Here is a 19,039-nt window from a genome sequence, read left to right on the forward strand (position 1 = left end):
TGATTACATCCCAGTAATATTGCTCTTGGCTGTTTGTCTTCCTTCTAGCTCTAACCAACAGGGGTATCGCTATTATATAGTTAGTAACTGCAACACTGTATCGCGGTCCTGGGGGAGTTTGCGCCTTTTTCGTTCTTCTATTTCATTGTCGATGATATGATTATTTTCCCCCATTCCTGGTATTCAATGTCGCTAACTCTCTACATTCATTTGGTGCCTCGCCAGAGAAATTGAGTGATCTTGCAGTTAGTCCAGCTACTATTGGCTGGTTCCTTTTGTTCTTACCTAGGTAGGTATGTACTCCCGCGTCGTTGTAAGGCTTACCGCGTGCGTCGGCGCGCGTCCCTAGTTTACGTGCATGAAAAGAGGTGGCTTTACTACGTACAGACCTTCCTGCCACGCGCCTCGCCCATTCGCCCCTGCTCGACCCTGCTCGCCCCTGGACGTACTTTACTATGGCCTGCTTCGGACTAGCTTATCTTGGCTTTGGGGGTTCTGTGGATTTGTCTGCATCTATCTGCATAGTCTCCTATGATTGATTCGTGTCCAACTCCTTGTCCATCTTTTTATCGCGACGCTCTGTTTCATATTACCACCGATGCCTCAGCAGGCTGACACTGACACTTAAGCAAAGTGTACCCCCCACATGTTCCTCCTGAATGCCAGGGAAGCCCTCTGTGGCTACGATGATGAATTCCACTATAACATTCGGTGACTCGAATTCTGGACTACAGATCGGACATAATCAAGGTCCGATCACTGCCAATTTTCATCTCCCTCCAGGTATGTTGCGAGCGATTCTTTCTTGGAGTGGATCGTACTAACCTTTATAACAGACCCTTTGTCCACAAGAACCGCTGGGGGAATAATATCCCTTGGCCTTGAGGTTTGCCAAGAAATATTTTCCGGTTACCGAACGTGGCGAGGCTACGACCAAGAAATTCAAAGCATCGGCAGCAAGGCTGGCAGTCTCCTCATGCCTTTGAACAAGCTGCGCGACATGATCGAAGATACTCGAACCACCCACCCCGAAATCGCGAAAGACCTCGAGGAGAAAGCTTTGAGTCTTAAAAGCTGTGTGGAAAGACTTCAAACCAAGTTTGTTCATCACCAGATTGATTCTGCGTCGAAGACTATTCCCGATAGAATCCGTGCACCGCTCAGGAAAACTGCATATCTGTTTCGCAAGGATACTTTAAGCGAGATATCAAATGACCTGGATGGTATCGAACAGGGGTTACAAACGGCATTGGCCATGTGAGTGTAATAAATGGCAACTGACTCCTCTGCGCAAATCTCACTAGCTGTATAGTTACTCCACTCGAGAAATTATCGGACTAGTGACTTCACAGGAGGCAATCATGAATGAATTACGCCAGCTGGTACTGCCACCTACACTATGCATTTGGATATACACTAACAGAGTGATTCAGCGTCTCATGGTGACTGCCGGGAACAAGCCCCCTCCGAGTCTGATTCGGTCATGCTGCGATTATGGCTACCAACAGCTGCCATTTGCAAAAGCAAGTTCGGAAATAGAACCATGGAGTACGAAGGCAACTGGCTCAGCAATATTTCGCTATCCACGACCTGAAAAGTCAAATGCTGTTCCTAGACGATACGTCTATTACAGCCGCCTGCTTCGATTTGTCATTACTGCATCGTTTTCGATGTCAACAGGGGCCGGGGGGTTTTCAATTGCGCCCACATTTCACATGCAATTTTTACGAGCGGATGATGACTGGTCATATGGCCTGCGTAATAAATGGGGCAGTGAGGCTTTCCAATCGCCTCCGCGTCCCGAATTCAATCAGACATGTGACGATATCATTTGTCTGTTCCAACAAGCATTCAGTGAAGGAACGGCCACACCTTCTGATAAAATGTTCAACATGTCCTTGGACGGTCCGGTCTCGTTTGTGGATGTATGTTTGCCCAGTATAATGTCCAGCAAAGCTAACTTATGACAGCTCTTTAAGTACGTCACTCAACTGGAAGATCGCCGAGATTTGGTCCCAGGACTCCACAAACTTGTCAGATTCCTATTACACTGCGGTTCCAAGCCAGACAATTCTCGGGGGATTTTGAGAAGCCTTTGTGATCGAATACTATTTCAAGAGGAAGAATACGCATTGGCAACACAGCTTATCAGTGCCGGTGGCCCCCTGATCATCAATGCATCATATTCGATTTCATTCACTGAAAAAAGAAACATGAAGTACCTACTTTCACGAGACGAGGACTGTGCGTGTACTGTTTAGTCGGCATTATCAAGTGCACTGCTGACAAACTCTCCAGCTGTCTCAATGCCAGATATCCAAATGGTGATCCTCCAGGAATCGGAAAAGGACCTTGAGGACTTACTCGAATCGGGCCGTATCTTGCCCAGTACCAAGATCGGCAGTTTTTCAATACTTGAATTTGCATTTGGATGGTCCAATGGAGTGAGGATGTTGTTAGACTCCGGAGCAAATGAGCAAAATTCGACATTCCCTCTTGAGCGTGCAATAGGAAACATAAAGGACGCAGATCCCGACCATGATGGCTACTATCATTCGGCGGAACAGTTACTTGAACTCGGGTGGACACTAAGTGCTCGAGATATTGGAACCTGCAGATCTAAGACACTCAGATCTCTCCTGGTCAAGGAATTGGCTGCCCGCCGCAAAAGATTGTGGGAGCTTGCTCGATCCTACCTACCGCCCGATAAACTCCCCAGTCTTCGACAAGGTGAGCTTCTTGATATCGATGCCGGTTACGTATATACAGTTCTAGTTGAGACAGGGAGGAAACTTGACTCCTCATTGCGACCGATGGACCCTGGTGTCACTTTGTACCATTATCGTAACCTCCTTTCAGCTGAGACGATGGAGGAACTCTACCAAGCCGGCTTTTATGGCGTTGACCTACCAGGTATACCTGGAGTAGCCCCACTTGGCTCCGCCGGAATGACACCAATAATCGTTATGAATTCACGTAACAGCAAGTGCTTTGTCAAAGCCCTGAAATGGTTCATTTCAAAGGGAGCCGATGCTTCACGGAAGCTACCGGGGACAAATGCAAGGGTTGCCCATCTGCTCACCGAGCGTATTACTATGAATATTCTTTCAAACCAGCATGAGGATAATTGGGACTACTGGCTGCAGACGTTTTTGCTTAACAAAAACAAAGACTCCCTGGTTCCTTTTGTTAGAGACGCATGTGCTTGCGCTTGCTCTCCTGGTGGATGCACCACATTATCTGTCGCCCTCCGGCTGGTTTTCAGCATTCTTCCTTCTCTGTACTCCGCTCCTTATCCTGCAGAGAGGCTTCGACGGCTCCTGAAAATTTTGATCGAGTGGCATAGGAATTACCCAAAAGCCGACCAAGTCCTCATCAGATGTTTCACATTTGATGCATTGAGTCTAACCCATACATGCTGTACTGGAATATCCCCGAATTTTCCACATAGGTCAAAATCTAAAGATAAAAGCGAGATTGACGATATCTTGGAGGAGGAAAAGGAGAGACTCAAAGACCTGGAAAGACTTGTCTCCGAGCTTGAAGCTAAGTTCGAGGGGTTTGGCCTGCCGGTGCTGGAATTCCTGGAGGGCTACTGGCACAGTTGCATGATCCAGTTTCTGTCAAAACTGGACCCCTACGATGAAGAACATCACAAGGAGGTGAGAAAACTTGGTGTGGTTTTAGAGGTAGACGAGAGACCTGTTCCTTACAGGATCTCTCTTGTTATCGGCACTCGGATCAAAGAGATTATAAATGAGGAGCTAGATGAGTTCGAGTCCTGGTGGCCCGGTATATCATACCCTTACCAAGGTATGGTGGCTGGCTGACTCCATAAGTGGGCGCTGCAAACCTTGGAATAATATTGCATCTATATCAACTACCTGCTTTAGGAGCTACAACAGTAGTCGGCCATGTATACAGCTTCTATCGCTAACAACGTAGGACTTTCATAACCTGATTTACCTAACTGGATAAATATTATAGATGAGATAGGGGCGTTATACATAATATAATACTCCGGTGTGTTTTATCTTTAAGATGCCCTTTTTAATAACGCATAGTAGGGAAAAAATGGACTTCATGATATATGCGAAGGTTGTAAAAAGCATAAAACTTTGCAGAGTTCACATACTCTTGTGATCTGGTCTTATCGGAGCGCTAGAAAAACAGAGAGAAAACAATGCGCTTATAATAGATATCAACTGCGACCTTGTGGAAAGAGGAGAGATGAGAGAGCTCTTACAAAGGAATAAGGATTTTCTTATATCTACAGGGCGGAAGAGAAGTTCATAAATATGGCTTCAGGTATGAAGAGATTAGACAGCTTCACAATGTTCAATTTCCAGTCTTGCATGGACTCCCTGGTTCTTCCTTTTATCCTACTAGGCCCACAAATCTGTCAAGATTAACAAATTGATAGTTGAATGGTCGAACACTGAGTTTGTAAATCGGCCCACAACAATCCTCAAAGGCTCGCCACCGAGGCGACATACCACATCCATTATCCTCAATATCCACGAGGTTATGAACCTTTCTTCATTTGACGGGGACCAAAAGCCGGCGACCTTTTCCAACAACTTGCCATACCCGGAGATTCGTAGTCCAAACGAGAGTCACCTCCGTCATCGATGTCCCTAGGGTCTTCAGGAACACAATATTGGATCGACCCAGAGCGCAACTTCACACCAAAATGTTAGCAAGCTTGTTGATGTCAACAGAAAGTTATACGTACCAAGAGCAACTCGCGGTGGGTGTTTGATGTGAGGAGCTCTTGGAGATGAGCCATCAATGCCGAGATCCCGCATTTAGGTGTGATTCCACGGCGCATTTTGATAAACCATCCTTTCTTCGGCACCTCAGTTGGCATCACCAGCCTGGAGCTGTTTTTGGCTGAGTTTTCGAACAAGGATCCAGCTGAAGTGCCTATCCGCCCAGGCCCATTCCCATCATGAATTAGTCGAATGACGTTGTGCTCGGCCCTTTTGTCAACTAGATATGGTGCCTTTGTCAACCAGATCTGTTGGTTCCAGCAAATGTCGACATTGACACTCAATAAATCATTAAAATGGCCAGGGAGATTGACCCGGAAGGAGGAAGAACCTTGCAGGCTCCATGTTTCAAGTCTGATTCTTTTGAGGATTTGAAAGATCCCGGATGGGCTTCCTGAGGTCGGGACATGCAAGGTGATTGATGACAGACCAAGTCTTGACCAGAACCTCGATCGTTGACATGGCCTGCTTGTACCTCTCAACGGGGTCGCCCATCAGCAGGGCTATATTTTGATCTGTGTGCCTTTGGAGGCAACTTCAAGTGCTTTGCGTATGAATCCATGCACAACGCCGATGATGTCGCTGATAATGTGGCTGGTGTAGCCCCACGCAAAAATCGCCTACTTGAAAGACTGCTTCTTCATGAGAATAGACAATAAAGTATGGTTGAATGTGTCAATCTCAAATGAGAATTGGAGTAAACACCCTCGATCCAAGGAAGAATGTCCGCGCGATTCTTTCTTATGCTGTCTGTAAAGTCCATTCCGTGGGTTTTGGGAGTAGTGGTGCTGCTTTTTATCATTTGATTCGCTCAGAAAATCAGCTTCCTTTGAAGACGAAGGTAGGTCGGAGCTTGTTTGAGAGCGCAAGCGTGGAGAATTGATATATGGCTCATTGGTGCAAGACGATGCATGTATTTGAACTGGCCATAGTGAAAAGTGAGAAAGGCCCAGGGCAATACTTCGGTGGCCCCTAATAGAAGTTTAGTGTCAATAACAATACTCAGCAAATGAAGCAGACGGGCCTGTTGAACCGGGAATTGAACAAGAAAATGGAGACAAGAGAGAGAGGAGAGAGGAGAGAGGAAACAGGAAGGTCAACAAAGGTAACCCCAGAAATGCCTACGCACCTTTCTAATCAGCTCTATATAGTAAATATTACCTAGGTATTTGCCCAGGGGACGAGAGGGGAAAGAGGGAAGAAGGTTAAATAGCCTATGGAAACCTGACCAACAAGGCATCTAAAAGACCTCCAAAAAAACACGACAAACCGGAACCTTGGACGCATAAGCGGGCAGCGTTCATCTACCTACGCAAGCGTCCTTATCAAGCTCAACCCTCATCTTCAACCCACGATCTGTCGCACTGAGCTTGATCCTGAGTGCATCTGTCGCAGCTCCACCTTCCTCCTTTCAACTCCAGTCATCCCTATCGGGGTTCTAGGAAGCATGCATTCTCCAGGTGCAGCTACTTTCACCACCATTGCTGTTATATGACTCTCTAGCGCAGAACAACAAATAAGATGACATGATTTCTTCATTGCCTCGAGTGCGTAGCCGTTCTCCGCGTTATGACGAGATGTAGAATCCGTGCTTGCGAGCGTACGCTCGGAGAACTTCTAAAGGTTCATCAATGCTAGCCAAAAGACCCTTCCTCCGGCAGGTTCGGGATGTCCGTATCCAGAGCTCGCTATACTTATCTGCATGGGTTATCATCTAGGTAGGTAGGTAGGGGTGGGGATTTATAAGCTTTGTGCATACACGAAGATATATATATATAGCTTTTGGAGGTGAACCTGGAAGGAGTAATGTGAAAGAGAGAAGAGGAGAGAGACGTGCTCTAAAAAGTTTCAAGTTGCGTGAAGCGGAAACTCTGACAACATTGAAGGTTTCCCACTTATATATATGTATTGCCATTGCCTCCCTCTCCTTTCTTTGTCGCGCAGTTTGTTAACTATTGCCAGATTTCCTACTGACTAAAAAGAAGTATGAGGCAAAAAAATGCTCACATGCCGATTTGAACGACAGACCTCGTGATAAACTAGACAATACTAGTCACGCGCTCTACCAACTGAGCTATGCGAGCTGGTTATAGTGAGGAAGAATTAAATGTATTTAAGACAAAAACGAAGTTTGCATTTAATTAATCCAATCCACAGATATACCATTTTAGGCCGAACTTTCCCTAGATCATGTGATATAAAAAAGGCAATCCCGGATTTAAGTCGTCTTTCCTCCTGTACTAAGTATTATGAAGACTAGAAACGTGAGAGCCATCTCGTCTTTCCCCCCCCCCTTTTCTTTTTCCTCCAGGGTATGAAGCTTGTTCTCGACCTTCATCGATGTATGATCTCTCTATAGTGTAGAGTAGAACGGGGGTAATTCGGCATTTCCACAGAGTACTTGGATTTTCCTTATACATATTCCTCAAGCGGAAGAATTAACACTAGTGCAAATTGGTGCTTTACATCCTCTTGTTTCGTTTGATAAGGCATCTCAAGCGATACAGAGAGCCCGTACATACTTGTAGATCTGAAACTATTCATATGGATCAACTCCACTCCACCTAACTTTGATTGGTCAATGGCGACCACTGAACGTTTTTTTCGGGAAAAAATAATCCACCTATTTTTTATTTTGATTGTGAATCATATGTTTTGGGGCGACATGCGTTAACATGTTAATTCAAACACGCTAATTACCGTTATTTTCCACATAAAGCAGCTTGGTCATTGATCACCAATCAAGGCTCGCATAGCTCAGTTGGTAGAGCGCGTGACTAGTATTGTCTAGTCTATCACGAGGTCTGTCGTTCAAATCGGCATGTGAGCATTTTTTTGCCTTTTCTTGCTCTGAATATACTCATTAGTTTGCAACAAGGTACTTTTTTTTAGCTCTTGCTACCCCATTCGGTCGATCATGATCACCGCGAGCTAAACAGTACGCCAGTTAGGCTATGCATAGCTTAGTATATTAATAGACATGCTTCAAGTATCCCGAGGTTTAGAAAACGGATATCTCAGGGTGCGTGGATGAAGAAGGGGTGGGTGAATATATAGATGGGTGTACAGGCTATCAGCGAAATATTATTAGACTTCTTGGGGTATGTAATTCGTTTTTGTTTATTCGACGGGATTAGTCTTGAAAAGCACCCGGCATTGGATATATAGGAAGCCGGGTCTAGGCAGCTGTGAAAGTGATGTTAGTATACCACCGATCAGGTCGTCATAGTGTAGTATTGTAGAGTGATATCTACTCCATACAGAAGTTCCAATTAAATCAATGTACGTATATCTCTTTTATTTTATTTTTATTTTTTGATAGTTGGGCATATACTTAAAATATCTACATTATAATACAATATTCTACATCTTTCTATTATGGTTAAATATCTCGAACTTACATATAACTATTTAACTATCACAGACCACTCCTTTCAGAGTCCGAAGCAAATAATATCGCGTTTGGATGCTAGAAAGTCCAAGGATAATGCACAAGAATGATTTCACCCATCGAGACCAAATTATTTTCGCTTTGATCATTTGAAATTGAATTGATCTCATATACCTATGGCTCGAGAAAATAGTCGTTGAAAACGGCACAAAAATCCCGATGCGGACTTTTTAAGTGGGGCCTGCCCTCAAAAAGTCTGCTGCCCCATATAGCAAAATTGGGCCAAATCTTTCACAACAGGCCGGCTGGCCCAATGGCAAGGCGCTTGACTACGAATCAAGAGATTGCAGGTTCGATCCCTGCGTCGGTCAATCTTTTTGCCTTTCTGGCTTTCATTTTGCTCGATTGTTGCTCGCGATGTGGTTAGAACGGTTGAACTATAACGTAGGGTCATCATGTGTGTGGGTGGGTAAGTAAGTGGTGGCTCTTAGTTTTTGGGCCGATTGTTGAGTTACCAATAGCAAGAACAAAATCGAATCATACGATGTGAGATATTTCATTATGTTCAGATATGTGGAATATACTAAAACCAAACGTGAGTTTGATATTGCGTTGCCCAGTCGTGGTGGCATGGGGGTGGGAGAGGGGTGATGATATGTTCTGTTATAGTCAAGTTTCCATAGATTATACCGTGAGCTGATCTATTTTTGCAATAGAACGTCATTGCCGCATTTTCGACGTGCCACTATATGTTAGTTTTGCTTACGAAAATGTCGCTAGGCGTGGTTTATATTGAAAGACAGGCTCATAGTCTGCTTCTCTACTCTATATCCAATGGTAACCAATCATTCCAAAGAGCCAGAGGGCTAGAAGGAATGCCCTACATCAAAGAACTATCCAAGTATACGAGGAAAGCAGGCACATGACGATGAATCGAACTACTCCTGACGAATAGCCGAGGAGAGAAATTGAGGCTAGGCCTTGACTGCTCCGAACATATTAGCTTTCAGAAGTGGCACAGTAAATAGATATATGGCTTTATCTATTCAATTTATAGATACTTTAGACAGGACCATTTACTTAGCCTCGTTTCTCTCCATGTCGTTACAGCGAGACTATTCGAACTGTGTCTGAATTCGTGGGGCCCTGCAGCATAAAAATAGGAAAAGGGCAATATTAAATGGTTAACTCGCTTTTTGACTCGATTCTAATCTCGTTCACCTTGCGCTTTCATTATATTTATCATCGTGCCAGAAAGGATGCTATATACCCATGAGCTAGTTAGTGATTGATATATATAAAGTGGATCTGGACAGAACCCCTCCCGCTCCACCATCCGATTTTCCAAGAAACAAACAGAAGACTAACTATGTATGTAATAATCAAGACAAGTAAGATTGTATATCTACATGTTTGGCAAGAAAGCACATACAAAGAGAAAAACATAAGTCAAGCACGATTATTGGTGCCCGCGCCCTTATTTTGACAAGCTCCCACCTACCTGTTCGGGCAAAGGCGTTATCTAAATTCTCGGGCCCGCCTTCCGACGTCGGGGGACTGTTCGTATAAAACCAGTGCCAGTTCGCACCGCGGAGCAAACCATTACATTCAAACAAATCTAAATACCAAAATTCGTTCCTAGCTCCAACATCCCCATCCCCATCCCCAAAATATGGAAATCCCACAACCCCTCGAAGCCCCCGGCCCCATCAGGCCGATAACCTGCGTCGAAATGCACACAGCAGGCGAGCCAACACGAATCATCTGGAACGGGATCCCACCTCTAACAGGTACACTCCTGGAGCAAAGAGCGCAAGCAAAAGCCCAATTCGACGAATTCCGCCGCGTTCTCATGCTCGAACCGCGCGGCCACTATGACATGTATGGCGCAATACTACGCCCGGAGACCGAGCTCGTCGCCTCCGGAAACGCCCATATGGGCGTTCTGTTTATGCACAATGAAGGGTTCTCGACTATGTGCGGACATGCGACGATCGCGCTGGGTCGGTTCCTTGTCGACGTTGACGAGAAGGTATTTCCTCGTCGCAAGGAATTGAAATATGACCCCGTGTCCCGGACGACGACTCTGAATCTGCATGTGCCCTGTGGAGTGGTCGAGGTTGCGGTCCCCACCTTGGCGTCTGGGAAGTCGGATGCGTCACGGCCTGTTTCGTTCGTGTCTGTGCCGTCGTTTGCTACAGGTATCTCCTTTCAGATTCCTGTTCCTGAGAAGTATCGCTGGGCCGAGCTTCGGGGCAAGACTGCTGTTACGGCGGACTTTGCTTATGGTGGTGCGTACTATTGTATGATTAGTGCTGAGGAATTGGGATTTCCTAGTGGACTGGGTGAAGTTAAGTTGCAGGAGATGGACCATGCGACAAAGTTGCTCAAGGAGGCGGTGGTTACCAACCCGGATCTGAAACATCTCACTCGGGATATTCGGACTGCTGAGGAGGGAGTGTTGTACGGCATTATGATCACGGATACGCGACTGGGACACGTTAGTGCCCCGGAAGGGACGGCGGCTGCTCGTGCGCAGCGGGAGGCTAGTGGCGAGGAGACGGGGATCTATTTCTTTGCGAACCAGCAGATCGACCGGTCTCCCACTGGAGGCTGTGTTGCTGCCAGGGTGGCTCTTGCACACGCCAAAGGGTCTTTGCCTGCGGGCGAGAAGAGGATCTATAACTCTCTAGTGACTCGTACATACAGAGGTCTTTCTGGATTTGTTGGGTCTGTCTTTGATGATGCTGGCACAGGTGGAGCAGACCAATATATTGTGCGAGTGTGTGTTGAGGGATATGCGTATTATACCGGATATCATTCCTTCGTGGTAGAGAAGGAGGATGGCCTCGGGGTGGATGGATTCTCTGTGAGGGATATTGCTTTGTAGTGCAATTTGATATTTGTGCTTGTGTTTGTCCTATTTTGAACATAAATTGAAATGTACATGCCTAAGCTGCCTGGGGATTAGGCCTATGGTCAAGCTGGCGACATGGCGCTGCATAAGCGACGAGGCGCCGCTTACCACTGGACCTCCCTTATATATACGCCACCCCTTCAATATTCTTTTTGTTAGGTTGCCGTTCGTTTGGCAGCGATGTTATTTTTATTTGCCCCCCCCCCCCTGTCTCTCCAGCTCTTTTTGCCCTGCAAGACCTTACACATTATCATCCCCAGGTCAACACAAAACCTCTCTCCAGCACCGAAATGACCGGTGTCAGGTCTAGTCTCATTTATGCCCTCGCAGGTATTCCTGCCATTATCTCTCAGCCTGCCTCTTGAAATTCAATTTGTTTGCCCCTAAGGCGTCAATACATAATCCAGATTAACATACTGCTACTTTACGACAAAAATGGAAATGTAACAAAATGGCGAGCTTGCTCTTGAAAGGAAACTGGAACAGAATAGCTATTGTACATCGTGTGTTGGGACGGACAAGGCCCAAAAGGATTCCAAGGTCGTCCTGACCAAACAAATATACAGCAACTCATGGCACTCCCAATAGCGCAAGCAAATAAACACCCATTTAATATTGGACAGGAAATGCCCGGGGTCCATTCAATGCCTCTGTTTAAAGCGAAGAAAAATTGAAATGAATGATGACTTGGATCCTTGGTGCAGCGCTGCACCAAGGGTACAGACACCATTCCTAGATGTCCTTTTGGCAACACCACTGGTGTTGTGTTTCCATATATGGATCTGGACGCCTAGTTATAGATAGTTCCCATTTTATAGAAACCCGAGGGTCTGACCCCGAGGTATATTGTGTGCGGGAGAACTTGTACATCACGACGAAGTAGATGACGATGAAACCCCACAAGGAGACCACGGCAATTAATAGTATGAGAGTGAGGAGGTCGGAGGCGATAATATTATCGTTCTCCATGGTGAGACGAGAAATATGTGGAGTTTTTGAGAGTAGGGAGTGGAGAGTGGAGAGAGAGAGAGAGAGAGAGAGAGAGATGAAGAGGGATTAGGAAAAAAGGTCGACAAATTCTATGTGGAGTCATGATGAATTATTTAAATAGCCCACGACTATATCCATGGTAAAATAGTGTGCTATGAATTCTGAATTCAGCGTCGGAACTATAGGATCAACGTCAGTATGTTGCGGATATCTTCCAACAATACTCAAAAACGAACGATATCTTATATTTCGATATGAAAGCACAGATAAAAAGCCACTAACTCCAAATTTAGAATCTGTCAGGACCGGACATAAATATATTGGAGATCGTCCTAATTGACTGCAGCTTCAACCCAAATGTCACCAAGCCTCCACAACTCCTTTTCCTTAAACGCCCAGCTATTGTATTCTATTCAAGTGCATTGGCATCCGAAGGAATCGGCCGAATCACCTGAGAAGCCTCTTCTAGGTACAAGCCCTCGAGGCAGCAGCGTATATTGTAGTGGCACATGCCTTCTCAAGACTAGACAAATACGTACGCCCAGGTGCCAAGGGGTCAAATACGTAATCAATGACTAAAGACGGTTACTTTACGAAAGAAATGGAAAATAATTGTAAATGTGACAAAATGGCGAGCTTGTTCTTGAAAGGAAACTGAGACAAAATATTGTACATCGTGTGTGGGGGATGGACAAGGCGTAAAACAAAAAGAATTCTAAGGGTAGTCTCTATAATCCTCCCGAGCATATTAGACTCGAGTCATTTATTTACCGATCTCAACACCGCCAGTGGCACCGAGCATGCGCTTGATGTCACCGTAGATGGCGAACTGACCGGCAGTGATGGAGCCAACCATGAAGAGACGGGCACCGATACCACCGTAAGAGCCACGGATACCGAGCTCCTTGGCGATCTTGATCAGACGGGTGACGGTACCCTCACCAGGAGCACCGGGGGTCTTGTTGATCTTGGAGAGCATGGTGTCGGCGGGCTGGGAGATGATGGCGGCGGCGAGACCGGCGATGAGACCGGAGCCGAGGTTGATACCGGTCTTGCCACCGTCGGAGAGAGTCTCCTTGTTGACCTTGGAGAGGATGGCCTCGGAGACCTTCTCGAAGACGACGAACTTGGCCATGGTGTAGGGGACCCTGGGGAAGTTCGAGTTAGTGGGAAATTTCATTATAAACCGAACCAGGGAAATCAGAAACTTACTGCTTGAACAGGATGGGTCCGAATCCAGAGTAGAAGGCACCAATGCCCTCCTCCTTCAGGATGCGGGTCATGGCAGGGAGGAGACCGCTGGCGAAGGTAGGCTGGGAGACAAGACGGATACGGGTGGCCTCGAGAGGGCACAGGGCAATATCAGCGATGAACTCAGCGGCACCGGCGGAGGCGAGGTAGACAGCGGTGCGGTTGTTCTTGGCAGTCTCGTAGCCAAGGGCGTTGATGGACTGCTGCTTGAAGAACTCGTATCCACCGAACTTGAAGGCACCCTGGAGGAAGTAACCGGCGGCGGTAGGACCGAAACCAGTCAGGAGAGCGCCAGCACCCTCGTTCTGGACGACCTGGCGGAAACCACCGAGCATACCGCGGTTGTAGGTGACGGGGTCAAGCTGGATACGGGTCTTGACGCTGTGAAGGACCGGGTATGAGCGGAAATTCTAGCTCGCGCACTAACGATAGTTTCAGGAACTTACACATCGAGAGGAGTGGCAGCACCGTGGGTGATAGCGCAGCACATGGCACCGGCGAAAGCGAAGCGAGAGTACTGGAAGCAAGAATCGAGTCAGTTTTAAAGCATTTTAAAGTATTATGGAGTTTCGGGTTCAAAACATACGAGGTTGAGAGCGCTCATCTCCTGCTTGGGGGCGGTAGGGGCAGCCATTTTGATGGATGTGAAATAACGTAAAGAAAAACGTTAAAAAGAGAGGAGAGGATGGGATGCAATTGAAGCCTTTGGGAGTGGAAGAGAAGAAGAAAGGATTTGAAAGGGATGGGGCCGCCGAACCCGAAAACTTTTCGCGGCCAATGCGGGAGCCACTCGGTAGCCACACTAAACTCCGATCGCCCGGTCAACCGCATAGCGTTTTATTCGCAATCCTTTTTACATAGTCAATTGTTATGTATTATATTCATCTACTTATATCAAACCCTTAACTTGAAGGTTGAGGTTGGCTATTAGACGTCATCCCGGATGTTGGTGGTTGGAACCCGTTGCCGGAAATAGGCGGGATGGGGAACCGCAAAGGGATTTTGATAGGGGCACATTCCAAGCTATTTTTAAGGCTCATCGTTCATCGTTCATCGTAATAGAATTGGTGAAGTGTTGGTATAGAGCACATTGCACTGTATACTACGGAGTACATACAAAGAAAATCACATTGCAATATCAGACCCACGTTGGAACTGGGAGATTGTCCGCACCAGCCACATCTCTCTCCTACGTCACAGTGGACACGTATTAGTCTGACATGTGAAGGTAGTTATTTGCGGCCATTATGTTATATTATCTATACATCTGGTATACAACATTCGAACTACATGAGTTATATAGCCATATTTAGACTATCGCCTAGCAGAAAATGATGAGGCGTTCTCTAAGTCATCATATAATCAACTTTTGATATACTAACTAGTCTGCGATTGAACTTACCTATCTTATTGATTGGATGCAAAGTAAGGGCTGTGGGTGAAAGTCGATGCACAAATATAACAAGGTTAAGTTGATTTCCCAAAAAGAACCGAGGCGTTTCAAAACTGCATGCCGTTATGACAAAATACTGCCGTAGGACCCTGACTTAGCGTACTCAGGGCTATCGGACTTTAGGTGAAGCTATGCAACCTTGGAATCAGAACCAATGAGATCAGCAGATAGAGGCCACGAGGCCACTATGGGATACTGAGCTTCGAGATGACCAATATTCACGCCGAGTGATAAGAAAGAATTAAATCCCTAGAACTTGAGTCTAGAAATTTACAACATCACTAAAGCTGTTCTTTATCATAACTATACAAAAACTTATTTCTGATCAACCATCTCCGAAAATGGTCGCTATCACAGAAGATACTTTTGCCCCTCGATTTGCGATTCTGCAAGACCTCTTTAGCGATAGTATATCTGCACAGCAAGCCGCTGAATATTTGGCCTCAATCTCCTTGGCAGACGACTCGGATCCCGAGGGGGGAATTACCAGCCTATGGAGCTTGATATTCAAGTGTGCATACGACTTCCCCGATCACCATGACAAACTCGTCAATGTGCTAGTCCAACTGTCAAAACTCCCCAATGCAAAAACATCAAACGGAGATTCCATTTCGCTCCACGATATGCAAGTCTGGAAAGATCTACCAATGCTTGGCTGGCAATTCCGCGATGAGTGGAATGCATCCGTACCGGCTGGACCCCCTGACTCTCGTCAAAGCGCAATCTCGCGAATTATCAACCGGGATAGATTCACTGCCCGTTTGATGGTGACGAAAGAACCTGTCTTTGCATACTCCTGGTTTGGGTTGATTACCCTGCGCGAGGCACTGGAAATACCAACAGAACAATCCGTGGGGAAACTAGAAGCATTGATTCCTGCTGCTGCTGCGTGGATCAATATTCTCGGGGCAGATATCTATCAGTGGAATGAAGGGTTTGATGGCGCTCTCGGGAAAGGAGGCCCACTCTGGAAAGGTCAACATGGGTTTTGTAAGGAGAGGTGGCAGTTTTGGAAGGGGAGATTTGGGGAGTTGGCTATAATAGAAGAGATTGGAGACGAAGTGAGAACTGCAGCAAGGGATGCGCAGCGGACGATGGAGGAGATTGAGAAGTGAGACATGAGGCGCGGAGAATTCTATCACAGCTTTGTCAATATACAATATAGAAGATCTCTAGAGCTGTCTATTTTAAGCAATCGTGAATTGCATAAAAAGAATAATGAAAAGGGTCAGTTGGCCGCAAAAATACTCCGCCGCGCACGAGCCACATCCCCACTGTGGACACGTATTTACAATTGGTTACCATTCAAATGTTGTTATCACAACGCCGAGACCGCTACTTTGAGGCATTTCCAGCCTTGGAACCTTGGAAGGGCGCTTTCGTTAGTCATTGACAGCTCTCAGCCTGCTTTCCCACGAATCAATACCTAGAGCCAAGTCTCTTTTAGTCACTCTTAACAAGTTGTGTGATTGGCTATATTTGTACTTGGTTCCGTTCCCACGATCCGAGATGTTTGTACTGTACAATATACTACGGACCTTCCATGCTCTACCTATATTTATTATTGTAGTCCGAGATCGACGCGTCAACTATTCGTGACACTGATTCATCGCATTGACTATTTGTACAAAGCTCACTGGAGGTTGGATGTGCCTAGACGTTGCCACAGCGCAGCTGCGACAGCCTGCACAAATAAACCTCCATGAAGCAGATGAAAAGACAAAAATATATTCATATCAAAAGGAAGATGTGAATTTAAGCATTTATCTTATCTCAAAACTAGAGCGCGTTTGCTTTTCCAACCCAACGAGCAGGTTTTTGAATCTTTACCAGCCAATGTGTCTCGCACAGCAGGGTGTGTCAGTGTCACTCGTCAGTTCCGCCCAGCCCTGAGTTTTGGAGACCATGGTATATTTGAGGATTTCTAGATACCATTATTTCTTCTCTCTACACCACTGAGACCATAATTGGTCCAGAGTCACATCAATGCAAGCATCTTCGCGCTAGAGACACGCATCAACCAAATGCTGTCATTCCTAAGCTGCTGTTTGAAGATCCAGAGCGGGGCCAAGAAGTGGCGAGAGATCGAGGGTTCTTAAATTCCTTATGTCCATGCATTTCCTGATATAAGCTAACCATCCCGATATCGAGTAGATGCTGTCGGACTTGATGAAAAGCAGTCGTGGTCTCCCCCCGAAAACACACTCATGATGCAGGGTTTCGAATGGCATGTGCCGGCTGATCAACGCCATTGGAAGCGCCTCCGCAAGGCAATCCCCGACCTCAAAGACATCGGAGTTGATAATATCTGGATTCCGCCTGGGTGCAAGGGGATGAACCCATCTGGAATTGGGTACGATATTTACGATCTGTATGATCTCGGAGAATTCGATCAGAAGGGCACAAGAGCCACGCGATGGGGTCCAAAGGAAGACCTTCAGAGCTTGGTACGGGCTGCACAGGACATGCACTTCGGGATTTACTGGGATACTATTTTGAACCAGAAGGCTGGGGCGGATTCGACCGAGAAGTTCACTGTCGTCAAGATGGACCCAGAAGGTGGTTATCTCCCCGGTGACACAGGGAAGACCAGAGTGCTTATCAATGTCAAAATCTTTCAGATCGGAACACTGAAATATCTCCACCTCTGACCATCTCTGGTTGGGTCGGCTTCGACTTTCCGGGACGCGGTGAGAAGTACAGCTCCATGAAGTATCACTGGCAACATTTTACCGGCGTGGACTGGGACGATGCGACGAAGCAGCATGCAATATACAAAATACAGGGACCGAACAAAGACTGGGCGAAGGATGTGAGTGGTGAGCACGGGAATTACGACTACTTGATGTTTGCCGATCTCGACCATTCCCATCCAGAAGTTCGAGCTGATATATTGAAATGGGGAGAGTGGATTGGCACCGAATTACCAATCAGTGGGATGCGAATCGATGCAGCAAAACATTACTCCGCCTCTTTTCAGAAAGAATTTGTGACACATTTGCGCAATACGGTTGGTGCTGATTACTTCTTAGTCGCGGAGTATTGGAGAGGAGAGGTGGGTCTGCTTCTTGGGTATCTCAAATTAATGGATTATGGGGTTTCCTTGTTCGATGCGCCACTTTTGGGCCGGTTTGCAGCTATCTCCAAGATCGCAGGTGGTGATCTACGAAAGATTTTCAAAGGCACGTTAGTAGAGCAGATGCCGTCGCATGCAGTAGTAAGACTCAATCATCTTGTCGGAAATGTTTACCACTAACGTCACTTTCACCGTCAGACTTTTGTGGGAAATCATGATACAGTACGTTGAAGACCCTTTGTGTCGTGTTACTGAAGCTTACAATCTCACAGCAGCCTGGACAATCATTAGAGGTGAGATACACCCAACTTGCAGCATTATACAACCCCGGAACGTGGATGAGAGCTTAAGCTCCTGACAGACTATTATTGCACCCTTTTTCAAACCTCTCGCATACTCTTTAATCCTCCTTCGAAGCCAAGGGCAGCCATGCATTTTCTACGGAGACCTCTATGGAATTAATGGTGGACCCGAGCCCCAGCCTGGGCCATCATGCAGCGGAGCGCTTCCCATACTCACGCGTGCCCGAAAGCTATATGCACATGGCGAACAACGAGACTACTTTAATAGACGGAACTGCATTGGTCAGTATAGTTTCCGTGGATGTGAACTGTTAGTTTTTACAGTTATACAGGATTCGTGCGCTACGGGAGCTATAAACACCCATTCGGGCTTGCCTGTATCCTCAGCAACGGTGGTGCATCCTACAAGCGCATGTTTGTTGGTCACAGACATGCCGGGGAATTGTGGACAAATATTATTGACTGGCGAGATGAGACGGTACTCATTAATAACTGCGGCTATGGAGTTTTCCCAGTCGCCGCTATGAGTGTTAGTGTCTGGGTGAACTCTCAAGCGGAGGGGAGAAATGAAATCAATCGGCCTTTGTAAGTTCCATAGACCAAGACCTGAGCTTTGGTGTTCGGAAATCAAGCATTGAGATACTAACTAGTCATTTCATATTAGCAACGATGACATATACAGCTTCTAAGAGTTTATGTGACAGAATATCTGGTTAGGTGTGGATAGACACTCATTTATATTGAGCTTTAATGTTTAATACTTGTGTTTGTTAGTGATGAAATCCTAATGCCTTGCTACCAGAATTGAAAAAAAATTTATTGAGGGTTTTGAGGCTCCATTTGTAGTCTGCTTCCCTCGATGTCTTGCAGATGCGCAAGGGATAGGT

The 19,039-nt window shown here is 46.2% G+C and overlaps 6 protein-coding genes across 6 annotated transcripts; 4 read left to right on the forward strand and 2 right to left on the reverse strand.

Moving 5' to 3' along the window:
- Positions 1-543: 543 nt before the first annotated feature.
- On the forward strand, positions 544-3,830 carry N7455_003468 (uncharacterized protein; the record flags this gene model as incomplete). The annotated part of the gene is made up of 6 exons (XM_040961921.2): positions 544-783; positions 837-1,257; positions 1,313-1,382; positions 1,434-1,925; positions 1,971-2,244; positions 2,299-3,830. The coding sequence occupies exons 1-6, from the start codon at positions 660-662 to the stop codon at positions 3,828-3,830; spliced, it is 2,913 nt and encodes a 970-aa protein (XP_040807638.2). The 5' UTR covers positions 544-659.
- Positions 3,831-4,525: 695 nt separating this feature from the next.
- Positions 4,526-4,831, reverse strand: N7455_003469 (uncharacterized protein; the record flags this gene model as incomplete). Its single annotated transcript, XM_065604493.1, has 2 exons — positions 4,526-4,681; positions 4,736-4,831. 2 exons carry the CDS (start codon positions 4,829-4,831, stop codon positions 4,526-4,528), a joined length of 252 nt encoding a protein of 83 aa, XP_065462984.1.
- Positions 4,832-9,835: 5,004 nt separating this feature from the next.
- Positions 9,836-11,053, forward strand: N7455_003470 (putative proline racemase; the record flags this gene model as incomplete). The annotated part of the gene is made up of 1 exon (XM_040962294.2): positions 9,836-11,053. One exon carries the CDS (start codon positions 9,836-9,838, stop codon positions 11,051-11,053), a length of 1,218 nt encoding a protein of 405 aa, XP_040807253.2.
- Positions 11,054-12,833: 1,780 nt separating this feature from the next.
- On the reverse strand, positions 12,834-13,955 carry N7455_003471 (putative mitochondrial phosphate carrier protein (Mir1); the record flags this gene model as incomplete). The annotated part of the gene is made up of 4 exons (XM_040962292.2): positions 12,834-13,218; positions 13,283-13,702; positions 13,768-13,838; positions 13,908-13,955. 4 exons carry the CDS (start codon positions 13,953-13,955, stop codon positions 12,834-12,836), a joined length of 924 nt encoding a protein of 307 aa, XP_040807262.1.
- Positions 13,956-15,115: 1,160 nt separating this feature from the next.
- On the forward strand, positions 15,116-15,889 carry N7455_003472 (DUF3632 domain-containing protein; the record flags this gene model as incomplete). Its single annotated transcript, XM_040962302.2, has 1 exon — positions 15,116-15,889. The coding sequence occupies one exon, from the start codon at positions 15,116-15,118 to the stop codon at positions 15,887-15,889; it is 774 nt and encodes a 257-aa protein (XP_040807252.2).
- Positions 15,890-16,798: 909 nt separating this feature from the next.
- Positions 16,799-18,841, forward strand: N7455_003473 (alpha-amylase; the record flags this gene model as incomplete). The annotated part of the gene is made up of 8 exons (XM_065604494.1): positions 16,799-16,865; positions 16,929-17,348; positions 17,396-17,991; positions 18,049-18,072; positions 18,123-18,143; positions 18,212-18,434; positions 18,485-18,737; positions 18,817-18,841. 8 exons carry the CDS (start codon positions 16,799-16,801, stop codon positions 18,839-18,841), a joined length of 1,629 nt encoding a protein of 542 aa, XP_065462985.1.
- Between the last annotated feature and the right edge of the window lie 198 nt (positions 18,842-19,039).

This window comes from Penicillium solitum, assembly GCF_028829755.1.
Source record: "Penicillium solitum strain IBT 25940 chromosome Unknown utg000001l_segment0_segment0, whole genome shotgun sequence".
Lineage (NCBI taxonomy): Eukaryota > Fungi > Ascomycota > Eurotiomycetes > Eurotiales > Aspergillaceae > Penicillium > Penicillium solitum.